This window comes from Gallinula chloropus (genome assembly GCF_964237585.1).
Source record: "Gallinula chloropus genome assembly, chromosome: 11".
Classification (NCBI taxonomy): Eukaryota; Metazoa; Chordata; class Aves; order Gruiformes; family Rallidae; genus Gallinula; species Gallinula chloropus.
The window spans coordinates 9,111,622-9,134,636 of record NC_140096.1 but is presented as its reverse complement, the minus strand read 5'-3'; the positions used below and the strand labels follow the sequence as shown (position 1 = coordinate 9,134,636).

The 23,015-nt window shown below is 57.7% G+C and overlaps 1 protein-coding gene across 1 annotated transcript in view; it reads left to right on the top strand.

Annotated features, from left to right (window-relative positions):
- OPHN1 (oligophrenin 1) overlaps positions 1–21,892 on the top strand; it is a gene marked incomplete at its 5' end in the record, with an annotated part of 48,722 nt that extends 26,830 nt beyond the window's left edge. The window contains 17 exons of the mRNA XM_084269252.1: positions 1,070–1,199; positions 2,370–2,470; positions 4,242–4,333; positions 4,465–4,543; positions 5,461–5,494; positions 6,834–6,896; positions 7,595–7,669; positions 9,628–9,712; positions 10,041–10,099; positions 11,474–11,579; positions 12,896–13,055; positions 16,568–16,715; positions 18,013–18,312; positions 19,091–19,256; positions 19,942–19,992; positions 20,654–20,704; positions 21,038–21,892. Of these exons, the coding sequence (XP_084125378.1) occupies positions 1,070–1,199; positions 2,370–2,470; positions 4,242–4,333; positions 4,465–4,543; positions 5,461–5,494; positions 6,834–6,896; positions 7,595–7,669; positions 9,628–9,712; positions 10,041–10,099; positions 11,474–11,579; positions 12,896–13,055; positions 16,568–16,715; positions 18,013–18,312; positions 19,091–19,256; positions 19,942–19,992; positions 20,654–20,696 (1,692 nt within the window). The 3' untranslated portion in view covers positions 20,697–20,704; positions 21,038–21,892. The remainder of the gene's footprint in view (positions 1–1,069; positions 1,200–2,369; positions 2,471–4,241; positions 4,334–4,464; positions 4,544–5,460; positions 5,495–6,833; positions 6,897–7,594; positions 7,670–9,627; positions 9,713–10,040; positions 10,100–11,473; positions 11,580–12,895; positions 13,056–16,567; positions 16,716–18,012; positions 18,313–19,090; positions 19,257–19,941; positions 19,993–20,653; positions 20,705–21,037) is intronic.
- Between the last annotated feature and the right edge of the window lie 1,123 nt (positions 21,893–23,015).

The window sequence follows — 23,015 nt, the reverse complement described above, 5'->3', positions numbered from 1 at the left end:
CTCAACTATTTTTTGCATGTGACTTGTTTGTATTTAATGGCCTCTGGTGGCAAGGCTTTTCCATGCAGAACAGACTGTCCTGTTTGCGTTGTGGGAGGTGCAGATAAGTTATTTCCTTCTCAGTGCACATGTATTTTCTCCTCTCCTGCACCAGAGAGTCCACAGGTCCTATCACAGCACCTTTCTCTGGCTGGAAGGGGCTGGTGCCATCGTATCATTTAACCTGGTGCATAAACAAGACTGAGAATTGCTTTCAATTTCATGAGATCGAAATTGTACACGACTTCTAAAAAGGCCTCCAGTCTTGATCTGAGCAGTACCAGCTTGCTATGTGCTTTGGTGAGCTCCTCTGCTGGTGAAGGGAACTCGTGGGGTAGAAGACCTGTGTCCTGTTCCTTTTATGCTCAGTCTTTTGTGGCTGGCCCTCAGTCCCACGGAACCACAGCCATACATCTGTGCCCAGCTGAGCTTGCTGCTGGCTCATTAACTGCTCTAACTGGTGTTCCCTAAAAACGCCCTGATTTCCTACCCTGTGTTGATGTGACTCTGGAAAAATGATTCCTGCCAAGCAGGGCAGCATGATCTTTGGAGGAATCCATAGCAGGATCTTTTGGGGAATCCATAGCATGATCTTTGGAGGAATCCACAGCATGATCTTTTGGGGAATCCATAGCATGATCTTTGGAGGAATCCATCACTTAGTTTTGTAGAAGACTCCAGTTACCCAGCAGCGGTGTGGAGGAGCCAGGTGCTTCCTTCTGCTCTTCCTTGCCCTGAAGTGTGCTAAGGTTCTTTTCCTGGAAGCACCGGTGTCCTCCAAGCACTGACTCCTCAGCCCCGTTTCCACACAGGGTATGTTACACTGTGTCTCTTCAGTCGCCTTTTGGAGCTCAGTGTTGTTACAGCTGGAGCTTTGCCACAGTCCCTGGAGTGGCTTCTGTGTGTGTACACCGGGGACTGACTCATTTCTGCCACAGCCCTTAACATGTGACCAGGAGTACCTGCCACCTGCTCTCCGCTGCTGGTCAGGTGTGTGCCCTAACAAGATGTGCTTGTTCTCTCCTCACAGACAAGGAATCATTTCTCCAGCACGCGGGAGGAGCTGGAAGACCTGAAGAAGAGGATGAAGGAAGCCCCCCTCACCTGCAAGCTGCCGGGGCAGCCCACCATCGAGGGCTACCTGTACACTCAGGAGAAATGTAATGGCTTTTGTCTGCCTCTGAGCACCTTGGAGAACACGTGGGTCTGGGCTGGCTGGCTTGTGGCCCTGCTGTGTCAGGTCCTGTGCCCAGCATCCCGTGGGCTGTGCTGCACAGCATGTCACTGCCTGTCAGCTGCCAGCTTTCTCAATGCTGGCACAGAGCTGCCCTGGGCTACATGAGCCACGTCAGCAAAGAGCTCGTTGCCCTGCAGATCAGATGAGGTTTATTACTCTGTTGTAGTGCTGGAGGGACTGGAGCTCTGGCAGATCCAGCTTGGCTGTGTCCTGTCAGACCTGCCCAGCTTCCCTCCTGCAGTGTCTCCGAGGGCTGGTAACTGGTGACAGGGGAGCAAACCCGTTGTGGTTGTGTGTGGAGTCAGAGTCAAGCAAATCAGGCTGTGACAAATACTCAGCACAGCTCTAGGTGGCAAGGCTGGGTGCTCGGGGACAGCAGCCCCTGGGAGCTGTGGCCCTGACACTGTGAGCAGTTCCTTTTTGGGTGAGATACACATATACATTGGGGTGTGAGTTTACCCTGATTTTATAAGCTCACAGTGATGTGAGTCCCCACATGGCTGCGTGTTCTGCGTGCCAGTGGCTGCCTGCTGCCTCTGTTTCTATGTCCCCTATAAACTGAGTGTGGAGAGTTGTTCCTCCTGATGCTGCAGCTCAAAACAACCCCAGAAGTCTCAGTTGAAGTATTTCATACAAAGGGGTGCAGGTGAGACAGCAGAGCTCAGGGTCAGTGAACCTTGTGTGATCCAAGCAGGAGCTTCCAGCATGTTTTAACGTGCTGCTGCCTTCAGACCAGGTTTCCAGCAGCAGGAGGAGCAGTGGTGCCCGTATGAAACAGGCATTCAGGACACATAGGATCCTCCAGTGTGGGTTGTGGCTGGGCTTGGCTGAGCCAGCCTGGCCTATGACCAGGGCCCCACAATCACCCTTTCACCAGCAGCGTTTTGGGAGCGATGGAGGCGGCTGCTGCCCCCCCTGCACCTCTCCCCCTCCCGCTGCTCCTGGATCTCAGCAGCAGAGATGCTGGAGGTGTCCCCCAGGGCCAGGGGTCTCTGTCCCCAGAGAAGTGGGGACATGGGGGGAGCACCAGCGGTGCCCAGCTGCCTGTGCCCACCCACAGCACCATCTCTGATGCTGGGTTGTGTTTCTGCAGGGGCGCTGGGCATCTCCTGGGTGAAGTACTACTGTCAGTACGAGAAGGAGGCAAAGACCTTACGCATGACGCCCATGGACCAGAAGCCTGGAGCTAAGCAAGTGAGTTGTTTTTGGGGAGGGATGCCTGGTAACGCTCCACCAGCTGTCAGGGCTCACCTCCAACCCACCCACCTCATCTCTGCATGCAGTCAGATATACAGGTGCCACGTCCAGTGCAGGAGGGCCAGCCCTGCCATCAGGACCAGTCTGGCTGTGCCCATCCTCGGGACGTGCCATGGCTCACGTAGCGTTCCTCGGGCAGCGGTGGCTTCTTGCAGCTTTGCTCTAGCGTGAAATTCCTGCTTTCCAGACCAGCCAGTTGCTCTGTTTATCCACACACATGGCAGGGAACCCACAGCCTGTTTGCACGTAGCCCTTGGGCAGCGATGGCGAGTACTTGATTGACTTGGGTTGCTAGGTGAGCACTCCCAGAAGCAGCAGCTCTCTGCCTCTGTGTGTTCACACAGTCCCCAGCTTGTGATTTTGGTTTCTGAGCTCAGAACTGGTTACTTGTGAGTGGGATGGGTGTTAGGAGAGGGCAGGGCTGCAGCTCTAAACCGCAGCGATTTGGGGAACTGCTCCTGTCACTAAATGCTTTGGTCTTTGCAAGTGTGCCTAGGAGTTCCCTGCAGCTCCTCTGTGTGCCAGGGGAGGGGTGGGATGCAGGCCTGGATGACGGAGTACTGCAAGTGCGTCCAGCTGAGTCCACCCACCCTCCTCTGCCATGGAGCCATGTCCCCCCGGGACTTCCCAGTCAGGCGAGCTGTGCTCCAGTTCGTGATCTCATGGCCTGTTCTTTGGCAGCCCTCTGCAGCAATAAAATAACAGTAAATATACTTTTTGGAGGCCCTTGGCAGAGGCCCTGGCAAAGAAACACCCAGACTATTGACCGGTGAGGTCTGTTGTCGTCTGTACTCTGCCCACGGCTCGTAAGGGGAGCGGGTGCAGGTAGGGAGAGTTAGCCCCTAACCCTTGTAATCTGCACCTTCAGCTCAGGGGTACCCACACACCTTCCGATGCCATGGCTACAAGCAGAGCTCTGAACCCCCCAAATAACAGCTGGGACCCTGTCATCACAGTGTAAGCCAGCCACAGCCATGGAGCCTGGCCTTGCTTTGGGCTGGCCCGCATCCGCTTGATCCATTCCTGCCAGAGATCTTGCAGATGCAGCGGTGATACCCATTGAGTAGTGACATGTTTGGGGTCCACAGACCTGGGTTGGGCTGGCTGGGAGCCCTCTGAGGCTCTGCAGAGTTCCTGTGGAGCTCTGGAGACCTCACCATCACTTACAAATGGACTGTGTTTGTCAGCTAATGCCGGCTGTTAGGGGAGCGAAGGGCCTGCCCTGGTGATGCTCTGTTACCTCCCTGGTTCCACGAGGTGTTTGTGTGAGGCTGTTTGGACAGCGAGTGCTGTGAGTCATTCATGGCACTGATTAACCCTGATAAGAATCCAGACCCAAGTGGGTGAGACTTGGAGAAGAGAAGCACGGTGCTGGCAACAGAGACCACGCGGCTGCCTCGCTGGGGCTGCTGCAGCCGTGCTCCCACTCCATGCAGGTGTGCTGCTTGGCACAGAGGTACCCAGTGCCCATTCATGGGCAGTGCCCTGAAGTCTGAAAGCTCTGTGGCTGAGGAGAGGAAGCCTGGCTCACAGGGCCTTCCATCTGGTGCAGGAAGGACCATCTGTGCTCTGGGTACCAACACCGTGGGGCTGACAGGGCACTCACATGGTGCCCCACAGGCAGTGCCGTGCTGGGCTGAGCCTGAGGGTGCAGAGAGACCCCCCAGTCTCCCCTGTGTCTCACCTTGGCTTTCATTTTCTGTCCTAGGGCACCTTAGACCTGACGCTGAAATCCTGCGTGCGGAGAAAGACTGACTCGATAGACAAGAGGTTTTGCTTTGACATTGAAACCAATGAGAGGTGAGATGTTTGGGATTCCAGCAGCCCCAGAGCCCCGTCAGCCTGAGCAAAATCACTCTCTGTGTTCATTAAAAAACACCTCTTCTCTTTTGCTTCGTTTTCCTGCCTGTCCCCGGGTGAACCCTGTGCAGGTCTGGGACCATCACGCTGCAGGCGCTCTCGGAAGCCAACCGAAGGCTGTGGATGGAAGCCATGGATGGGAAGGAGCCGGTAGGTCCTGAGGGAGCTGCTGCCCGGAGTGGATGTGCTGTGGAGCAGAGTCCTCTGCTGGCACAGCAACGGCCCAGAGCCCTTCTGCAGCTCGGCATGGCTCTGCTGCACAGCATGGCTGCTGCATGGGAGCACAGTTCTGCTGCATGGCTCTTCTGCATGGCTGCACTGCATGGCTGCACTGCACGGCTCTGCTGCATGGCTGCACTGCATGGCTGCACTGCACGGCTCTGCTGCATGTCTCTGCTGCATGGCTGTGGTAGTGGGGCTTCATGCCACAGCATGTGGCAGTGGTTGGGTTTCCCCATCAAAGCCCTGATACACTCCCCAGCCGTGCTGCGCCAGACTGTGGCTGCTGCACAATGCTCCCCTCGTTCCAAGGGGAAGGGACAGGGAAGTGCAAGAGGGTCCGTGTGCGCTGCTGGGCAGCCCGGCCCTTGGGGACGTCTGGGGCTCCCTGGTTCATGTGGGGTGCTACTGTCTGTGGAGGAGTTGAGGTTTCTATTGAGAACGGCACCTGCTGCTTGATACTGATAACAAAGTATAAAGTGTGTTTTTGGGGGCCACGAAGGAATGTCTGGCACTTGACACTTGGAGCAAGCAATGAAATGACAAACCCAGAACCCAGCCTGCCAGACTGTCCCACTGCCTAAGGACAGAGTTTTTGCAGGGTGCTCTAAGGACAAAGCTTCCAGTTTTTGGGAGACCTCTGTCCTAGACATGGGTGCTGCAGAAACTCGGTGTGCAGACAATGGTATCTTGCTTAGTCATAAACAGATGTTGCCTTGGTTCGTGGTCCTGCTGTTTGTGGTGGCTTTGGGTGCTTTATGGGGCTGCATCTGCTCTAGAAAATAAATATTGAATGAAGCTGCATTATGGTTTTGTTTCTTCCTCCCCTGTTTCCTCCTCTTCTTCAGATCTACCACAGTCCCATCACGAAGCAGGAAGAAAGTGAGTCACTCCTCTTGCTGTTCCTCTGAGCTGTCCAAGCTGTCTGGGAGCAGGCAGTGTATTTCAGTGCAGATACAATCGCCCTGATTCCTGCTGCACAGGCTGTTACCCTCTGGTCACACTCTTTTCCCTTCCATCCTGGTGCCTGACACCAAGGCCAGATAGAAATCAGTTGCAGATGGTAAAAGTTATCAGTTCCAGTGTGCAGGTTTTAATTAGCACAGAGATGCAGAGTTCAATTTGTGCCTCTGAACCCCCAGGTAACAAGGGGGAAGGATCAGCAGGAGGTTTTGAGGACGTTTCCCTCAGCAAAGGTTCTGATGGAAACAGGGAGGTGGCATCTGGTTCCTGAAGCTCCCAGCCCACCCACCCATCCTGTGGCACCCCTTTGTGAGCGGGGTACAGCCCCAGGCAGGCTGAGGAGCTGCCCTGGAGAACTGCAGGACCTCGTGCCCTGTGCTCTGGATCTTGGAGCTTGCTTTTATCTGTCAGTGCTTTAATTAGCTGGCTTTACTGGGCACAGAGGCAGCACTGGCAGGGCTATAAGTGAGAAACCTGTTGTTTGACTGTGTTTGCATCACACGCCTGGAAAGAACATGGCTCATGTTTCACAGAGTAAATACTCTCTGTTTTTAATGGCTAAGAGTCAGAGAGACTTGAAGTTGTGTCATACCACTCAGTGTCAGGTACCAGGGTATCGGTGCTGAAGGGTGTCTGCTGGTTCCTGTGCTGGAGCCAGGACAGGTCTGAGCTTTTCCTTGTTGTTGCTCCGGGAAGGGAGAACAGCCTGGCTGGTTCCTAGGGTCTGCCCCCACAGCCTGTGCTGGGCCTTTTCCAGTAAAATACAAAGAACCAAACACCCTCCAAAGTTACCCAAACCCTACAGTGCCAAATCAACCAGCAGGGTCATTTGGTTTTGCTTTTCAGTCCAGTCCAGTAGATAAGCAGAAACATCACAATCCTGTGATGTGGAAGAGCTTCAACTGCAGGTTTTGCAGAGCTCTGGGGATGATTAATCAGCCCCTTATCAGATGCAAATTCACATGTGGCAGGACTCTGATTTACACTGTGGTGATTAAAGATGGAAAGAGGGTAGGGAGCAGTGCTGCAGCTCAAAACAGGCTCCAGGAAAAACAGAGAACATGTGGAACTGGTAACTCCTTGTTGGGTTTAAGGAATACCTGTGTTTTCATGGAGGGGTGCACACGATGCAGACACTGGTGTGAACCCTGCTGTGTGCAGGGCACTGCTGGCTGTGTGCTGAGCAGGCTCTGGGTGGGGGCTCTCCCTGGGGAGCTGGGGCTCGGGCAGCTCACACCACTTCCCTTCTTCCACACAGTGGAGCTGAACGAGGTCGGCTTCAAGTTTGTACGGAAGTGCATCAATGCAGTGGAAACCAAAGGTGAGGTGCTGGTGTGGCATGGCGAGGGGAGGTGTCACCGTGGTGTAGGGAGGTGTTGCTGTGGGGTGGAGAGGTGCCACCATCCAGGTGTTGTGTCTGTGGCCTTGAGTTCTGTTGTACTTTGTGTGGTGCAGTGGTGTTGGTCAATGAACCACTGTTTTGTTTTCTCAAGGCTGTTCAGCCTGGAGAAAAGCATCCTGAGAGGGGATCTGATCAGTGGTTATCAATAGCTGAAGGGTGGTACACAGGGGGACATGGCCAGCCTCTTCTCAGTGTCTGTGGGGACAGGACAAGGGGCGATGGCCTCAAGTCCCATCCCGGTCTGGCAGGTCCACCCCAGCTGGTCCTGTCCCGGCGGGTCCTGTCCCATCCCATCCCGTCCCATCCCGTCCCGTCCCGTCCTGTCCCATCCCGTCCCGTCCCATCCCATCCCATCCCATCCCATCCCATCCCATCCCATCCCATCCCATCCCATCCCATCCCATCCCATCCCATCCCATCCCATCCCATCCCATCCCTGTCCCATCCCATCCCGGCCGTTCCTGTCCCGTCCCATCCCGTCAGTCCCGTCAGACTTGGCCCATCTCGCCCCGTCCCGTCCCGTCGGTCCCGTCCCATCTCGGTGCGGGCGCGGGCGGTGCCGCTAGATGGGGCCCGCGGCCCGTGGCCGGGGTAACGCTCTGGGGTTGCTCCCGCAGGGATCAGTACCGAGGGCATCTACCGCACCGTCGGCAGCAACATCCAGGTGCAAAAGCTGCTGAACGCCTTTTTCGGTAAGAATCCCCCGTCCCGCGCGGTCGGGCTGCCCGGGGCGGTTCGGAGGGACGGGGAGGGCTGGGTATCGCCGAGGGGTGTCCTGGGCTCCTCCTTCCCGGGGCCTCTGTCTGCATCCCTACAATTCTATTCCATCTCCATCACACTGCGTGTTGGCAGTGCAGTGTGCTGGTCCAGTCCCGAGGGCGGCAGTGAGACGAAGCAAGGCAGCGACCTGGGAGTGGGGACAAGTCCTGGAGACGTGTTCCTGCCGCCGGGCTGGGGTGTGGGATGCTGGAGAGACGAGCTCTCCCCCCTCATCACTGCCAGCATCGCCTAATGGTCAGGCAGTGGCAGGAGTCACTGGTTGCTCGGCCATCGCAACTCCTTTTCCCTGATAAAAGCCTATGCTCAATCCTTTCTAGGCACTGCAAAGGAGAGACAGACCTCAATTAGCACTCATTAATTAGTCTGCAGGACCTTTGGGATCATTGGGGCAGCCCCTCCTGCAGCGCTGCCCTGTCCCATGGGTCCCCCATGGCCATCTCCTCAACCAGCCCACACAGACGAGCTCGGGGGTCCTTTTCCTCATTGGGGTGCTGTGTAGAGCTGTACTGGGCAGGCAGCCCCTTCAGGGAAGCCCTGACTGACTGACCCCCGTGTTTAATGTGAGTGTGGAAGCTGACAGGCAGTCTTGATGCGAGGTGCAGTAACGGTCCCTGTGCTGGCTGCGGGTCCCTGTGCTGGCTGCAGGTCCCTGTGCTGGTTGCGGGGCTCAGCAGGTCACTCTGTGCCAGGACAGGTGTTCCCAGGCTGGGATGTGGCTGAGGCTGTCATGGCCTTGCCTGTGGAACGCGTGGGTGCAGGACACTGTGAGCCCCGAGGGTCTCCCTGTCCCTGCCTGAGGGCTGGAGCACCAAGCAGAGAGTCCAGTCACACCAATTCCTGCCTCGGGCAGACACCAGCTCCCTACGTGGGCGTCCAACACTAACACAGCATCCACAGGCTTTTGTTATTGATTTTTACTGTTTCTTTCACTATTGTTGTTTATTCCAAGAGCTGCTTGTGCTGATGTGCAGCCATCCCGATTCCCATGGAGCAGTGACCTCAGGCAGCTCCCTGGTTCTGCTTGCCTGATGACTAATTACCTGCCCTGGGGTTTTATTGCTGCTCATTCCCACCCTCCCCATGAGCAGCTCTGTGGGTTTCTCCTCTGAACTCCCCAATGAGTGGCTCTCTGCTGTCTTGGTGTCCGTCACTCTGGCTGAGCAGAGGCCACCTTGCTGTGCACAGACTGGCGAGGGGCAGCGCAGCAGCAACGGCTGCCACAGGAGGATCTCCCCCTCAGCTCCAGAAAGGACATACAGGGTTTATTTTTTAAATTTTTTGTCTCTAATTCTATTTTCTTAAGATAAATGATCCCATTTATTTCTTTAGTCCAGCTGCCCCCGTCCTCCAACCGTGTCCTTCATCGCCCTGCGGAAGCGGTGTGGTGGTTGGGTGGGGGCGGGCAGGAGCACAGTGTACTGCAGTGCTCCCTCTGAGCTTCTCCTCGGCACAGCCAGAGGGAATGTGTTTCTAGAACAGCTTTCAGGGGAGCAGCTGCGAAGGAAGGATCAGAGCTGCACCCCTGGGTTACTTTGGGTATCAGGAAACTGATCCTGGCTCTGTTGAAATGTGTGATTTCTGCTGGTCTTGGCTGTGCTGGGGAAAACAAACGTAGAGGATGTACCTTTGCTTCTCACTGCTGCTTAAAAGTGACCTTGTGCTGCTTCCTTTGCCCACGGTCAGTGCTGCTCCTCTGCCTTTCCCAAACACTGGCACCGGTGCCATTCTGCCATCCCCAGCAGGGACAATCGGCAGTCTGCCTGAGGTGCTGCTGCAGCCTGGTTTGCCCTGAGAGCATCCCTGAGAGCATGCTATGTATTAACAGCCCAGAAATGCACCTTACTGTAAAGCTGGTTTGTTCTTGTTCCAGATCCCAAATGTCCAGGGGACGTGGATCTCCAAAGCGGTGACTGGGACATCAAGACGATTACCAGCTCCCTGAAGTTCTACCTCAGGTGAGCTGCAGCCACACCTGCCCCAGGGGCTGAGAAGCTCAGGGCTGGTCCTGCTGAGAGGGGAGCACAGCCAGATGTCAGCAGCTGGCTGTTGGAGAGGGCAAAGCAGCGACAGAGGCTTGGGGAGGAGGAGTAGATCCCTCTCCTTCTGTGAGGGCCTGCCATAGGGAGGCTGTGGGCACAGCAGTTCACCCAGTGCTGCCTGGGGGGGTCTCAAGGATCGGGGGGTGCTGGAGGACAAGCAGGTTTGCCGGTGGGTCCTTTGAGATCAGGTAGGGGGGGGTCATGCTGCCCTGCCAGAGCTCAGTCTTTGGTCTGGTTGTTGCAGGAACCTGTCGGAACCCGTCATGACGTACAAGCTCCACAAAGAGTTGGTCCTGGCTGCCAGTAAGTCCCACAGCTGCCCTGCAGCAGTCCCTAGCCCTGCCCTCTCCAGCCGAAATCACTCGACGGAGCCCTGCCAGCCCCAGGGCGGTGTGTCCCTGCCCCTCTCTTCCCAGTGCTTCCCTGTGCACAGCAGGCAGTGGCACGGCACCCCTCCCTTCCCTCTTCCCTTTGCTCCTGCAGCACCCTCCCCTTGAAGGGGGTGTTGTGCTCGCAGAGGGTCTGGGAGACAGGGCATGGATGTCCACTGACCTGAATCAGCACCAGTGTCCCAGAAGAACTGTTTCTCTGTAGTCTGAATATATTTATTGAAAACCTGTGAGGGAATGGGGGGGTTGGGAAGTGCAGGGGCTCCCTTTAGGTTGTAAGGCTTCTCCTGGGGTGTGGAATCCAAAGTGTCTCCCAGTACCTGAAAGACATTTGTCTGCTGTGGCTCTCAAGACTGACGGACTAACATGGGCAGCCAAGTAACCTGGGTGTATGGGCATCACTGGTGCTGCCACAGCCTGTGCCAGGCTGCCAGGGCCGTGTTGGACAAGCCATAATAATTCTGGGCCAGCTCCATCCTCAGAGTGTGTGGAGATGGAGACGAGAGGGATGCCAGGAGCTGGTCATCTCCCTCAGGGTGAGAGGATGGGCACCTGGAAATCGATAGTGCACTCAGAAGCACTTTGGATTAAAGCATCCTTCACACCCCTGTGCCTCCTTGAAGTCAGTGGGAGGGCAGGAGAGCACCCACCTCTCCTCAGCTTGGACCTCTGGAGATTTAATCCACTCGGTTTTTCTTGGAAGAGAAATTTTCCCCCACCCACTGATTGTGCTCAAGCCTGAGATTTATCACTCTCCATGACAGCTGGCTCTGGGCACAGCCATAATCCCTTCCCTGCCCTCCCTCTGGAGCTTGCACCACTGAGCTTCCCAGCTACCCAGAGCCCACACTATTCTTTTCACACCAAGTATTTTATTGTTCTTTGGTTATTTATGCTCTGAGGGTGACCTCTGTGGGTCAGGGACATTTTTTTCCCTGTGAGACATTTATCACGCTGCTCAGCGTTACAGCTGGTGAGATGCCCAGCAGCGGGGCCATGTGTTCCCCAGGTGTGTGGGGTGAGGGTGCGATGGGAGTGCCTGGCCTTTTCAGAGTGGGACTCTGAGCTCCCTCACAAGCTCCATTTCTCCCCTTTCCACTGCATTTTGTTTCTCACAGTGATTACTCTGTTGCTGTGCAATCTCCCTTTCCTTCTGCTTCCCCCTGCCGGGTCTGGCCAGCCCTACCTTGTCGCTGGAGCAGCTCCCACAGATCTTCTTGGGCTCTATCTTTCTCTTGGGCTTTGAAAGCACCAGGAACAAACTCTTCTCTGTGTTGCTCCTTGCCAGAATCCGAGAACCTGGATTACCGGCTGGGAGCCATTCACGCGCTGGTCTATAAACTGCCTGACAAGAACAGGGAGATGCTGGAGCTCCTCATACAACACCTTGTCAAGTAAGCAGAACCTTTTCCCTAAGGCCAAAGTGGGGGAGTGATGGGATTGGAGGAACCAGCCTTGTTTTTGTGACAGGCTTGGAAAACTCTGCCTACCACGGTGCCCTTAGGAATTTATGACTGCACAAAGGGTCCCATCGGCCTTGCCACACGCTGCATTAAGCAATGCTTCTCTCTGATTGCTGCTCCCATCCCCTTTCTGACAAGCACCAGGCAGTGAACACACACCCTGACAGCAGAGCTGTAAACCTCCCCGCTCGCTCCCCTTAACAGGACCTGGCACCGGGAGCGCTGCGAGGCCGCTGCGCGGGGCTGGGCGTGAGGCATACTTCAGTGTTACCCCAGCTCTGTGGGCTGACTGACCTGAGCCCTTAGAGCTGCACAAAGGTTGAGCGGGTTGGTCTCTGCTCCCACAGAGGTGTGTGGGGTGCTCAGGGGCACTGGGCGATGCTGTGTCACCAGCCAGCCACCAGCAGTCTGTTAGGTGACGGTGATGGGACTGGGTGGTCTGGGGAGGGAGCTCTTGGGGGGCAAGGGGGGCTGGCTGGGCTCTTCCTGCCCTTCACATCCAGCCTTTTGGGCATGTATCTTTGTGGCTTTTCAAAACTCTTCTGCACAAGGGCAGAGCTGAGTGTGCCTGGCCTGTGGTCCTATGAGACTGAGGCTGTACTCGTGGTCCCTGTGGCTGCTCCTTGAAGTGTTCACACCTGAATTCTGTTCCCTCTCCCATTTGTGCTGACAGAAACACCTTTAACACCAGAGTTACAGGGCCAAACCAGAACTCATGGCATGGCAGCACCAAGTCCCCCCCTGCAGTGCCCTCCTGGGCGGTGTCCCCTCTGGTGTCCCCTCCGGTGGGAGTGGGTGCTGCTCCGCGGGGCTGCATGTCTGGAGCTGGAAGGCTGCCCAGCAGCTCTGCTCTCTGACAGCAGCATTTCTTCCCGGAGGAGGGTGCAGCATGCAGAAGCCCCCGAAGCATGGTCCCTGCAGTGAGCCCCTCTCCTCCAGAGAGAGGGACCATCACAGCCAAGTGTCCAACACTGACTTGATTGCAGGGCTAAAGAGGAATGAGGAGCAGCTCAGGGATCAAATACAGATGCTCTCCCAGACACTTGTGCTGGCCAGACATGGGTGCTGTAGCAAGGGACATGATTTATCTCTGGTAGGGCTGGGCAACAAATTCTGCTGAAACCAAAGGAAGAAAATTGAGTGACTGATTCTTCCTGTGTCCTTTTTGGTACTACTTGGAGCGAGATGTGTTTGGGAAGAACCCTCATGAAACCCACAGCTGTCCCCTCTTTCTCTCCTCTCTGCAGCATCTGTGAGCACAGCCGGGAGAACCTGATGTCACCATCCAACATGGGGGTGATATTCGGACCCACCCTGATGCGGGCGCAGGAGGACACCGTGGCAGCAATGATGAACATCAAGTTCCAAAACATAGTGGTTGAGATCCTCATCGAGCACTTTGGGAAGGTAGGGCTGGCAGCTCCATCCTGCTCCTGCAGACTGTTGCTGTGGCAACCATGTCGAGCTTCGGGAGCCTCCTGAGGGGCTGGGAGCTTTTCTCTGTGAGGTACTGTTCTGAAATGCTTCAGGGGGAGACAAAGAGCTTAGCAGGTATGTTCTTCACTGTTACCTTTAGCCAGTTCTGAAGGAAGCCCTGAGCCCTGGTGGTTGATTTTCTTTCCAAATAAGAGGGACCTGTATTAAACACCCCCCTGCCCTGTGCCTGGACATGGCAGGACTTCATGCTTGCCTCTGGCAGGTCAGGAGCTAGACCAGGGCACAGCTGGTGTCAAGGAGCAGAGTTAATACAGGAGGGACAAACCCCCCAAAGCTCAATGAGAATAATGGAGGAGTGAATGTGACCTGTCTGGATCCAGGAGCAGGGATGGTTCCTCTGGGCAGGGGACCTGCTGCCTGCGGGGTGCCTGCGGGGCTGGCCAGTGCTCTCTGAGGGTGAGGGCTCAGCACTGGGCTCCGTGCTGCCTCGGAGCATCATCACCTGCACACCCAGCCTGGTGAGAGCTCTCGTGGGTGCTGGAGATGCGTCTGTAGACAGCAGCGTTGTGTCAAGGGGCCTTTTGTCTCCTGGAGCAGAACATCCCTCTGTGTTCACACCTTCTCCTCCCAATACCGGGTGGAACGGTGTCTATCGGGGTGGCTGGAGGCTGGTGGAGCTGTGTGCTGACCTGTAGCAGCATTTGCTTTCAGCTCAGGGCCAGGGAGCAGGCTTCCTCCCTGACACCAGTGTTTGAAGGGATGAGCTTGTCCTTCACCTCCTCACAGCACTTCCATCACCAAACCATCTCCTACGTCTCAGAGGCAGGGAAGGTTGGAAGCCAGCCTCTAAAGGCTGTGGTTTGTGGTGAGGGGAGCAGCAGAGCTCCCAGCAGCACAGACCTGCCAGGGGACACTTTTTGGGAGAGGCTGAGGGTGGAGGCAGGGTCTTGTCAAAGTGGGTGCGGAGTCGGAGCACCCGGATGGGGGATGTGGGGTCGGTCGTGGTGCCGAGGATTGAACCCCACAAAACGGGATGGGAGCTCGGGGAGACCTTTGAGTGTCCACACAGGAAGGCAGTCATGAGCTGGTTTCTTTGTAGTCTCTGCAAACAGTTTTTAATAAGTTTTAAATAAGTTTCCACAGTGAAACAGGACATCGATGGTGTGTGCAGGGACATCAGTGGTTTGTGCTGGGGCATCGATGGTGTGCAGGGGCATCGATGGTGTGCGGGGGCATCGATGGTGTGTGCAGGGACATCAGTGGTGTGTGCTGGGGCATCGATGGTGTGCGGGGACATTGATGGTGTGCAGGGACATCGGTGGTGTGTGCTGGGATGCCAGTGGTGTGCTGGAGTGCCAGTAGTGTGCTGGAGTGCCAGTGGTGTGCTGGGGCGCTTGTGCTGCTTGCGCAGTACTGAGCCCTTGTCCCCTGTCTCACACAGGCTGCGCCCACACACCACCGGCACGGCACAGCTGCTTCCAGGAGCTGGAACCAGCTCTTTAATTAAGGCAGACACCTCTCTGCTTGCTTTTAATTTCTCCAGCGGTAAGGTTAAGTTAGGAACATTTATTAGATTGAGCTTGTAAACTCGGCGTCGGCGCTGGAAGTGTTTCCAGCTCAGCCATGAGCAAACACTCTAAATGAGTCTGGAGGAAGAGGGGGGTGAGTTTAGATAGTGCTGCTCAGAGAATCTGAGGCCAAAGCAACTATTCCTGAAGCCTTTGTGGGTAATTGCTGCTTCCACAGCTTGTATCCAGTGCCGGGTTAAATTAAAGGTGTTTGCTCTGTCAACACCTCCTTCCTTGTACAGCCCTCCCAGCTGTGTGGGGCTGTCAGTGTCCCCACGCTGGCCAGGCAAGGGAGGTGTGGGGAGCGGGGTGCCCGTGCTCCTCACTGTGGCACACGCTGCCCCGGTCTTCGGGGGAGGAAGGTCAAAGTGGGGGTGTGTTTTTCTCCCTCGTCCCTCACCTTGGCTTCCCAGCACTGCTCTGTGCTGGGAGGAAGGCCACGCTCTGGTTCCAATAGCGATACTGCCGCACCTCATAAGATGGGAATGGCACATTCTCTGATTAACAGGTCCTCTGTGAGACACCAGGAAGTTGTTCTGTATCAGAGCCTGCACTGAGGGCTGGTGCCCCTGCTTGTCAGCTCAGGCTGGTGGGAGCTCTCCTTCCCTGGGCCTGGGCCATGCCCACCCATGGCTGGGAAGACACCGGCTCTGTGTTCTCCCGGGACAGGTAACGCAGCCGTGGGTCTCAGTGCCCTGTGCCACCCCAGCCATGGTGAAGCCTGAGATGAATTCGGTTGATGCCTGTGGGAGAAACACAAGAGCGGCCCGTTTTGGTCCTTAAGGAGGTGTTTCAGATCTCCAGGAGACCTGCCCCCAGGCTTAATTCTTAGTCAGCTCTTAAAAAAGGCACTGATTGAAATGAGAACCTCTAAATTAGACCAACCAAATAGGTGCCATATGTCCGGTGAGAAAAGGAGGTGAAAGTCCTTAGCAGCATTGTTGTTGTGCCAGTATTTCATGGTGATAATGTCGCGGTGCCACACGCTTCATTGTGAGCTGGAGCTGAGGGGTGGTTTAATGCCCAACCTGAAACAATGTGGTGGATTTTTGGGGTGCTCTCTGCAGATCCTATCGCCTCGCTGGGGTGGAAACCTCACAGTTCTCAGACACCACCAGCTTCAGGGCTTCCTTCCCCTGCCCAGGATCATTTGCTTCTACGTGTTTGGTCTGTGTTTGTGGTTTCGCTGTGGTAATTGGTTTAGCACAGCGGGTGTGCAGGGAGGCAGCTGGTCCCAGGGAAAGCCCACAGAGGCCACGTCTGTGGAGCCATAACTAAAGCATCAGCCTTGTTCCAGCTCTGCTCTATCCCTGGCAGCCCTGGCTGTCCCAGGCAGCTCCAACCCTGCTCTATCCCTGGCAGCCCCGGCTGTCCCGGATGGTTCCAGCCCCACTCTATCCCTGGCATCCCGGGCTGTTCTGGGCACTGCTGACCCTTGTGAGCAGTTGGCGAGCACCCTCCGTCCCTTCTGGGGAGCCCCAGGGCAGCCAGGGTCGGGCTGGGGCAGCTGTCAGCAAGGGTCCTGCCAGGCTCTGTGGGCTGTGGCTCGGGTGCTTTGGAGCAGCCCTGGCTTTCCCAGCCTCCTGGGGCAGCCAGAGGCAGCTGGGGGCACAGAGTGCTCTGTGTGGGCTGGGGGCTGCTCTGGGCAGGGGTCACTCGCCCTGTGAGAGATGGGGCTCTGCTCGGGGTGCAGCTCAGCCACCAAACCCTGTCCCAGAGCTGAGTGACCCCAGTGGCTCGGAGCGTGGCTGCAGCGTGCTGTCCTCGGAGAGCTGCCTGACCTGCCGGCACTGGCTGCTTGGCCCAGGATGGGGGGGTCTGCACCCTCCACCTCTGTACTGGGCGGGTTGGGGGACCCTTGGCTGGGGTCAGGGTGGGCCAGCTAAGCCCAGCTGTCTGTGTCTGCCTTTGCAGATCTACTCCGGCCCCCCAGAAGACACCACGGCCCCCCCGGTGCCTCCTCCCAGGGTGGCTGCCCGGCGCCACAAACCCATCACCATTTCCAAACGTCCTCTGAGGGAACGACCCGTCTTCTTCGGTGCTTCTGTGGAGGAGAGCGGAGGTCAGTCAGCGCCTCACCGGTGCCCTCCTGCCCTTGGGCTCCTGTTCCTTCTGACCCCTTTTCCTGGGCTCTGCTCCCCAGGCAGCGAGCTCTTTCTGGGAAGGGAAGGCCAAAAGGCCTCCTGGGTGAGTGGCACCGTCCCACAGCTCAAACTCGTGGGGTTTGGGGTTTTGTGCTACTGGCAGGGTTCCTTGTGAGCTGAACCAAGACTGGTTCTTGCAGCCAGAAGGGAGATTTGGCAGCTTCAGAGCCAAAAGTGCAAAGTGATGGGCACACAGCTGCAGGGCAGAGTTGGTGGGACAGGAGCAAGCGTTGTGGGGCTGGGGGCTGCTGGAGCCTGACCCCGCCAGAGCCCGGTGGTCCTGAGAGGGTCTGCAGGGCTGGCTCTGCCCTGACACCCAGAGCACAAACCCTGCCACGCTTCTCCTGACCCACAATCGCATTTTCTAGAGCAAGCACAACTCTGCTGAACAGTTCATTTGAGTGTCAGGAATGGCCAGGCCCCTGTCAGCGTGCCAAAGGGCACGTCAGGTTGAAATCATGTTTCTCTGTGCACCCCATTTGCTCTAATTGTTGCTGCAAGCGGTGCCCGAGATCGCATCATCACCACAGAGACAGAGAGGCTCTTGCTCTGTTACACTTCCCAGAGCTTTGTCGGTGCTTCAGGCTCCACACAAGCGTGCTTCTGGCCCCAGCAAGACATGATTGATTCAAATTGCTCCTTAAAATCCTGAGGCTGCCGGTGTGCTGGAGATGGTCTTGCATTTCAATGCTGCTGGGAGCAGGTAGCCGAGGCAGCAGGGTGTGAGCCATCTCACAGTGCTGCCGCTGTATCCCACGTACAGGCTCCAGCACTGCAAGGGGGAGTGATGACTGGTTTGTGGAGGGACGTAAGAGCGTGGTGCAAACCCCCTCCTGAGCAGCAGTACTGGAAATTTCCAAGAAACCCATCAGTATAGCCTGTGATTTGCAGGGGGTTTGTTCCTCAGCATTTCCATGAGCTGCTGGCTGTTTGCCTCTTGCTCCGAGCGAGGGAGCATCACTGCTGAAGCAGCCTCATCCTCCGTGCTCCCCGCCACGAGCGTGCCCGGCCCGGCAGGGCAGCTCTGGGGGCAGAGCCCTCACTGCTGCAGGGCAGCTCTGGGGCAGAGCCCTCACTGCTGCGGGGCAGCTCTGGGGGCAGAGCCCTCACTGCTGTGGGGCAGCTCTGGGGCAGAGCCCTCACTGCTGCGGGCAGAGGCTGCGATGCCTCTGTGCAGCCTCTAACCACACGCTGTCTGTCCCCTTGGCTCTGCAGCAGACCGGCACGGCCAGACGCCCAACGGCAGCAGCGGCACCGAGGCCCCCAAACCGCTGCACCGCAGCCGCCTGCCCGCACCCTGGCCGGGGGGGGACGAGCTGGGGCGTCCCCCCACCGAGGGCCGGCCCGACCCCCGCGCTGAGCCGGACGTGGGGAAGCTGGTGGCCCGGCTGCAGGATGGAGGAGTGAAGCCGACCAGCAAGGCTGCCAATGGGGTGGTGGCCATCCCTGCCCTGAGGACCTCCACGCTCCAGGCCCGGAGACCGGCTCCCCGGCCAGGGATCTACGGCAGAGAGGGTGAGTGTGCTGGAAGTCGTGGTGTCCTGGGGCTGTGGCATCACAAACCTGGCTGTGCCTGGAGCATTTGTGCAGATGGGCACTGACCTGCCCCTGAAGTGATGTTGCATCTGTGGGGGTGCCTGGAAACCAGCTCGCTCACTGTACACCTTGGGCATAGTCTGGGAAAGCTGGAGGAGTCCGAAGGCATGCAGGCTGGAGGATGAGGAAGGATGGGAACACAGGCCTGTCACTGGGAGGTCTGAGGCACACAGCCTCCCAAGAGAAAGCGCAGGTTCTGAGGGGTGGGTTAGGGGCTGGTGGCTGAGCCCGGGTGTGGTGCAGCAGTGAGGGGCTGGAAAAGTCTTGGTTAAGTAGCTGTGCTAGTTAATTATCTTGCCAAATAGAAGAACGTCTTTGTCTGGTTCCTCATCAGGACTCTGGAGTGGTGGAAATGTCTAAATCAGAAAGGCAGGGACCCTTCAGTGGGCCAGAGGAGACCCCAAGGATTGGTGTCCCTGGGAAGGCACCAGCTCGGCTGGGCTGTCAGAGCTCAGCAAGGGCTTCAGGGTTCAGTGATCCGTGAGGTCAGCTGGACCTGGGGGAGAAAAGCAGCGAGGCAGGAGCTCCTGTGAGCAGGGCAGAAAGCTGGGCTGCTCTCAGAGAGGATGCTGGGGCCCACAGACAGACAGACAGACAGACAGACAGAACTAAGCCCACTAACTTGTTTCACATCTCTGTAGACTCCTAGCCCTGTGCCAAAGGCTGTGCACTCAGTGGTGTCATCTCAACCTTGCAGGCGAGTGTGACGGGGTCCCCAAGCCCCGATCCCACGGTGAAAAGCCCGTGATAACACGTCCCCCCGTGAGGCCCCCAGACCCACCGTGCAGGGCTCCCGTCCCACCGAGGCTGGAGCAGAGGCCGGACCTGATTGTGGGGACAACAGAGGAGACACCTTCGTCTGTGTGAGTCAGCAGCCCTCGGCGGGTGCTCGGGACCCGGATGGGCCCGAGGGAGCTGGGTGGAGCAGAGGGGTGAGCTTAGCCTGGGTGGCAGCAGTAGGAGCTGGTGTTGCCTACTGGGAGTTTTGGAAGAGGAGAGGCACCACGCTGGGTTCCAGCACTGCTGGTGTGCAGTGCCTGGAGCCTGTGGATGTCCCCTTTGACACGGGTGAAGTGTGGTTTGAGCATCATGTTGGGAGAGCTGTGCAGAGGGCACAGCCTGGGGAGCACGGCCATGGCAGGGAAAGCACAGCTCCAGACCTTCCCAAGCACAGCCTGGGGCTGAGCTCTGTCTGTCCCTGTGAGTGGCCAGAGAGCCACTTCGCTCCTGGCTCCGAGAAGCCTTGAGCAGGACACTTCCCCACTTGGGTCACTCTTAGGGAGCTGCCTGGAGTCCAGCCTCCTGCTGAATGAGATGCAGACCCCTTGTCCCCAGCCAAAGCACCTCTGTGCCGGGGAATACGCACGGCCTCAAGGGACCATCTTCAGCAGCGGTGCCGGGGAAGCGCCTGTGTGGGAGCAGCTCCCATGCTTGCTCTGTGCTGGGCTCTCTGCTGATGCTCCTGCACTTTCCCCTGGTGCAGATGAGATCTAATTAGCAGATTGCCTTATCAGAGAACTGGGGTGACCTCTCCTGTGCTCTTCACAGGGTGGCCTCCAGGACCAAGTTCTTCGAGACAGCTTCCCGAAGAACAAGCAAGTAAGTGGGTGCTGGGAGGGGGGCAGGGGAATTCCAGCAGCCCTGGGGCAGCACCGGGCTCCTTGGGGAGCTCCTCTTGCCCTGTACTTGATGGTCTCAGCCCAAAGGCTGGAACTAAGCAAAGGGAGGGGGCTGGCTGTGTTGCAGCTGCTGGTGGGAGATGTGAGGCCCACAGGGGACAGTCACACACCATGGGGGTGTGTGTAGCTGCCCCGCAGAGGAGCAATGGCTCGGGCGCTGAAGCCTTGGGGCGAGGCTGGGGCAGCGCGGCATTGACTTGATGGTGGTGTGGTGTGTAGCACCACGTGTCACTGGCAGTAACACCTGAAACAAGCTTCAGGTTTTACAACTCGCCAGCTGCTGCCAGAGGTGTGAGCTGGTGTGCGTAAGGCTGGCAGATGCCCGTCAGTGCCGGCACTGAGCTTGTTACACCAAGAGCACGTCCCTGAGCTGTGTTACCCAGCTGAGTGACCCGGCCCTGAGCTCTTACCAGCTGAGTGACCCAGCCCTGAGCTGTTACCTGGCTGAGTGACCTGGCCCTGAGCCGTTACCCAGCTGAGTGATCCACCCCTGAGCCATCCCTCTGTCTGCGTCGGGGCTCTGAGCTGAGCAGGATCCTGGCAGGGATTCAGCTTTCCCTGTGTTGTGCTTCCTCACACAGTTCTTCATCGCCGCAAGGCAGGACCCCGGGTGATGAGAGCTGAGGCCAGAGGTACGTGTCTGGGACACAGAGCAACCAAACTGAAGCACATGTGTGGCATGGGTTTGGCATTGGGAGCTGGTGGGGGTCAACAGTGGCCATGGGAACCTCCGAAGAGGGGAAGGAGAAAAGTCCTTCCCTTGGGAGACCCTTGCAGGAGGAGGGATGAGCCAGAGGTGCTGGGGGTGTGGTGGTGGCTGGGTCACCCAGCCTGCTCTGTCCCTCTGGAGCCTGCTCAGGGTGGACAGGGGCAGGTGCTGAGATGGGGGCTCGCTCTGGTTGTGCTCTTGCCATCACCAATGGATTTACACCATGGCACAGAGCACACTTGTTTTCTTCTTCCAGGCTCCGGAGCCACCGCAGCCCAGCCAGGCCCAGGGGATTCCCTGCACTTGTGGAACGGCCGCATCGCAGCTGAGACTTTGCAGCTCCAGCGCCTGGAGAGCAGCTCTGTGACTGGACACTGGTTCCAGAGCACGCTGGCTTCAGTGGCTCAGGACATTAGGAGAGAAGGAGAAAGCGATGGAGAGAAGACCCTGCCCAGGTGCTCCTGGAACTGCTCCCAGTCCTCTCACTGCTGCTCCGGCGGGCCGGGGGGTGCTCGCTGCCCATGCAGGTGCCCGACAGCGTTGGCAGCGCTAGACAGAGCTTGATGGGCTGTGGAAGGGACAGCAGAGGACAGGAGTGGCCCTTGACCTGCTTGCTTTTTGGGAAGGGGGACCTTTGTAATTGGAACACAAGGAGCGGATTTCCCATGCTGGGATGCAGGGCAGAGTGACTGGAGTTGGGTCGGACCTTTGCTGGGAGAAGCTCCTTCCATTCCGTTCTGTTCCACCTCCCTCAGCCACGGTGTGAGGGATGAGCAGGGCTGGGAATGCTGCTCCTGCTGCACGGGGCAGGACTGATGCTGTGGGAGCCTCTGCGGCCCATCCCTGCTGTCAGCGGGGCCCTGTCCCAGGAGATGGTGCCAGCAGACGTGGCTGTGCTGGGGCTTTGCCTGAGCGGGGCCAGCTCCTGCCTGAGCCCAACTTTCTGGGCGGTGCCGCTCGGATCAGCATGGCTGGGAGGCCAAGGCAGCAGGCACTCCTCCTCCTCTTCCTCCTCCTCCTCACGTGAGCCGTTCTCCCACAAGGTCTGTGTCCCACAGGCCCACCGAGACTTCTCAGTGATTGGGGTTGTTCTGCTGAGCCAATACAGAGGTGGTGGGGCTGAAACTTGCTGAACGTGGGTCACAGCCCACTGCTTCCCCAGACACCCACTGTCTCGTTTCCTTGCTACATTCATTCCCAGCCCAAGAGATGTCTGGTCTCTCTCAGCAACAGCTCTGGGGGTGATGCCCTTCACTCTGGGAGTGTCTCTCCTAGGCCGCCCCTGTGACCACACTGAGGTTTATTTGTGGTTCCAGCTGGGGCTCAGTCCTTGGGCCGAGGCAGCACCCTGTGTCCTCCTGCCAGCCCCTGGTTTGAGTGGTGTTCCTCGGGTGCTGGGAGCCTTCCCAAACCAGCGGCCAGACACCCCCTTAGCCGCTTCCCGGTGCTCCATCCTCCCACGTGTGCTTCCTGTCCTGCCTGGCACGGGTTTGCTGGCGGGATGCTGCCGTGATCCGTGCCCCGGCGCTGGCTGCTTCATCCCTGAATGTACTCCTGGCCCTCACTGGACACGCGTCTCGCGTCAATGGTGCTTCTGCTCTGGGTGCTGCAGCGCCCAGCTCCTCACTCCCATGCTCCTCCTGTGGGGCTGCAGTTTGGGACGCCCCTGCTTCTTCGGGGGGGCACCCCCTGTGCTGCCCATGGGCACAGCGTGGCGCTGGCACCCGCAGTACCCATCCTGTCGGGAGTGGTGGCTGCGCATCCCCACGCTGCTCGTGTGCAGCCTCGTGCCCGCTGCTGGCACCAACCCCACGGGCAGAGCTGGGCTCCCTGGGAGGAAGGAAAACCCCAGGGAACATTGTGAACAATGGCGGGAAGCAGCTGATGAGGAACAAGTTTCATTGTCCTCTCGAGTCCCTTCCCACATGTGTGCCTGCGCTGGTGCTTCCTCCTCTGTGTGCAGGGCTGGGGACCAGGGGGGCTGGGCTGTGCTGGGTCTGGGGGGCACAGTGCCGTGGCCACAGAGCCGGCACCGTGGAGTTTGCCCCAGCAGTGCGGCTGGGCCCCTCCACATTGGCCGCCGGTGCCGGTTTGTCATGTAAAACGTAGATTACTGGCGTGTTTATAAAGTTTCCATGAAGTAAAACCCAAGGGGAGTCTGTGTGCCCTGTTCTGCTGCCCAGCTCAGGCTGCAGCTCTCCCCCCTCGCATCTCTCTGCCCATCCTGCCTAACG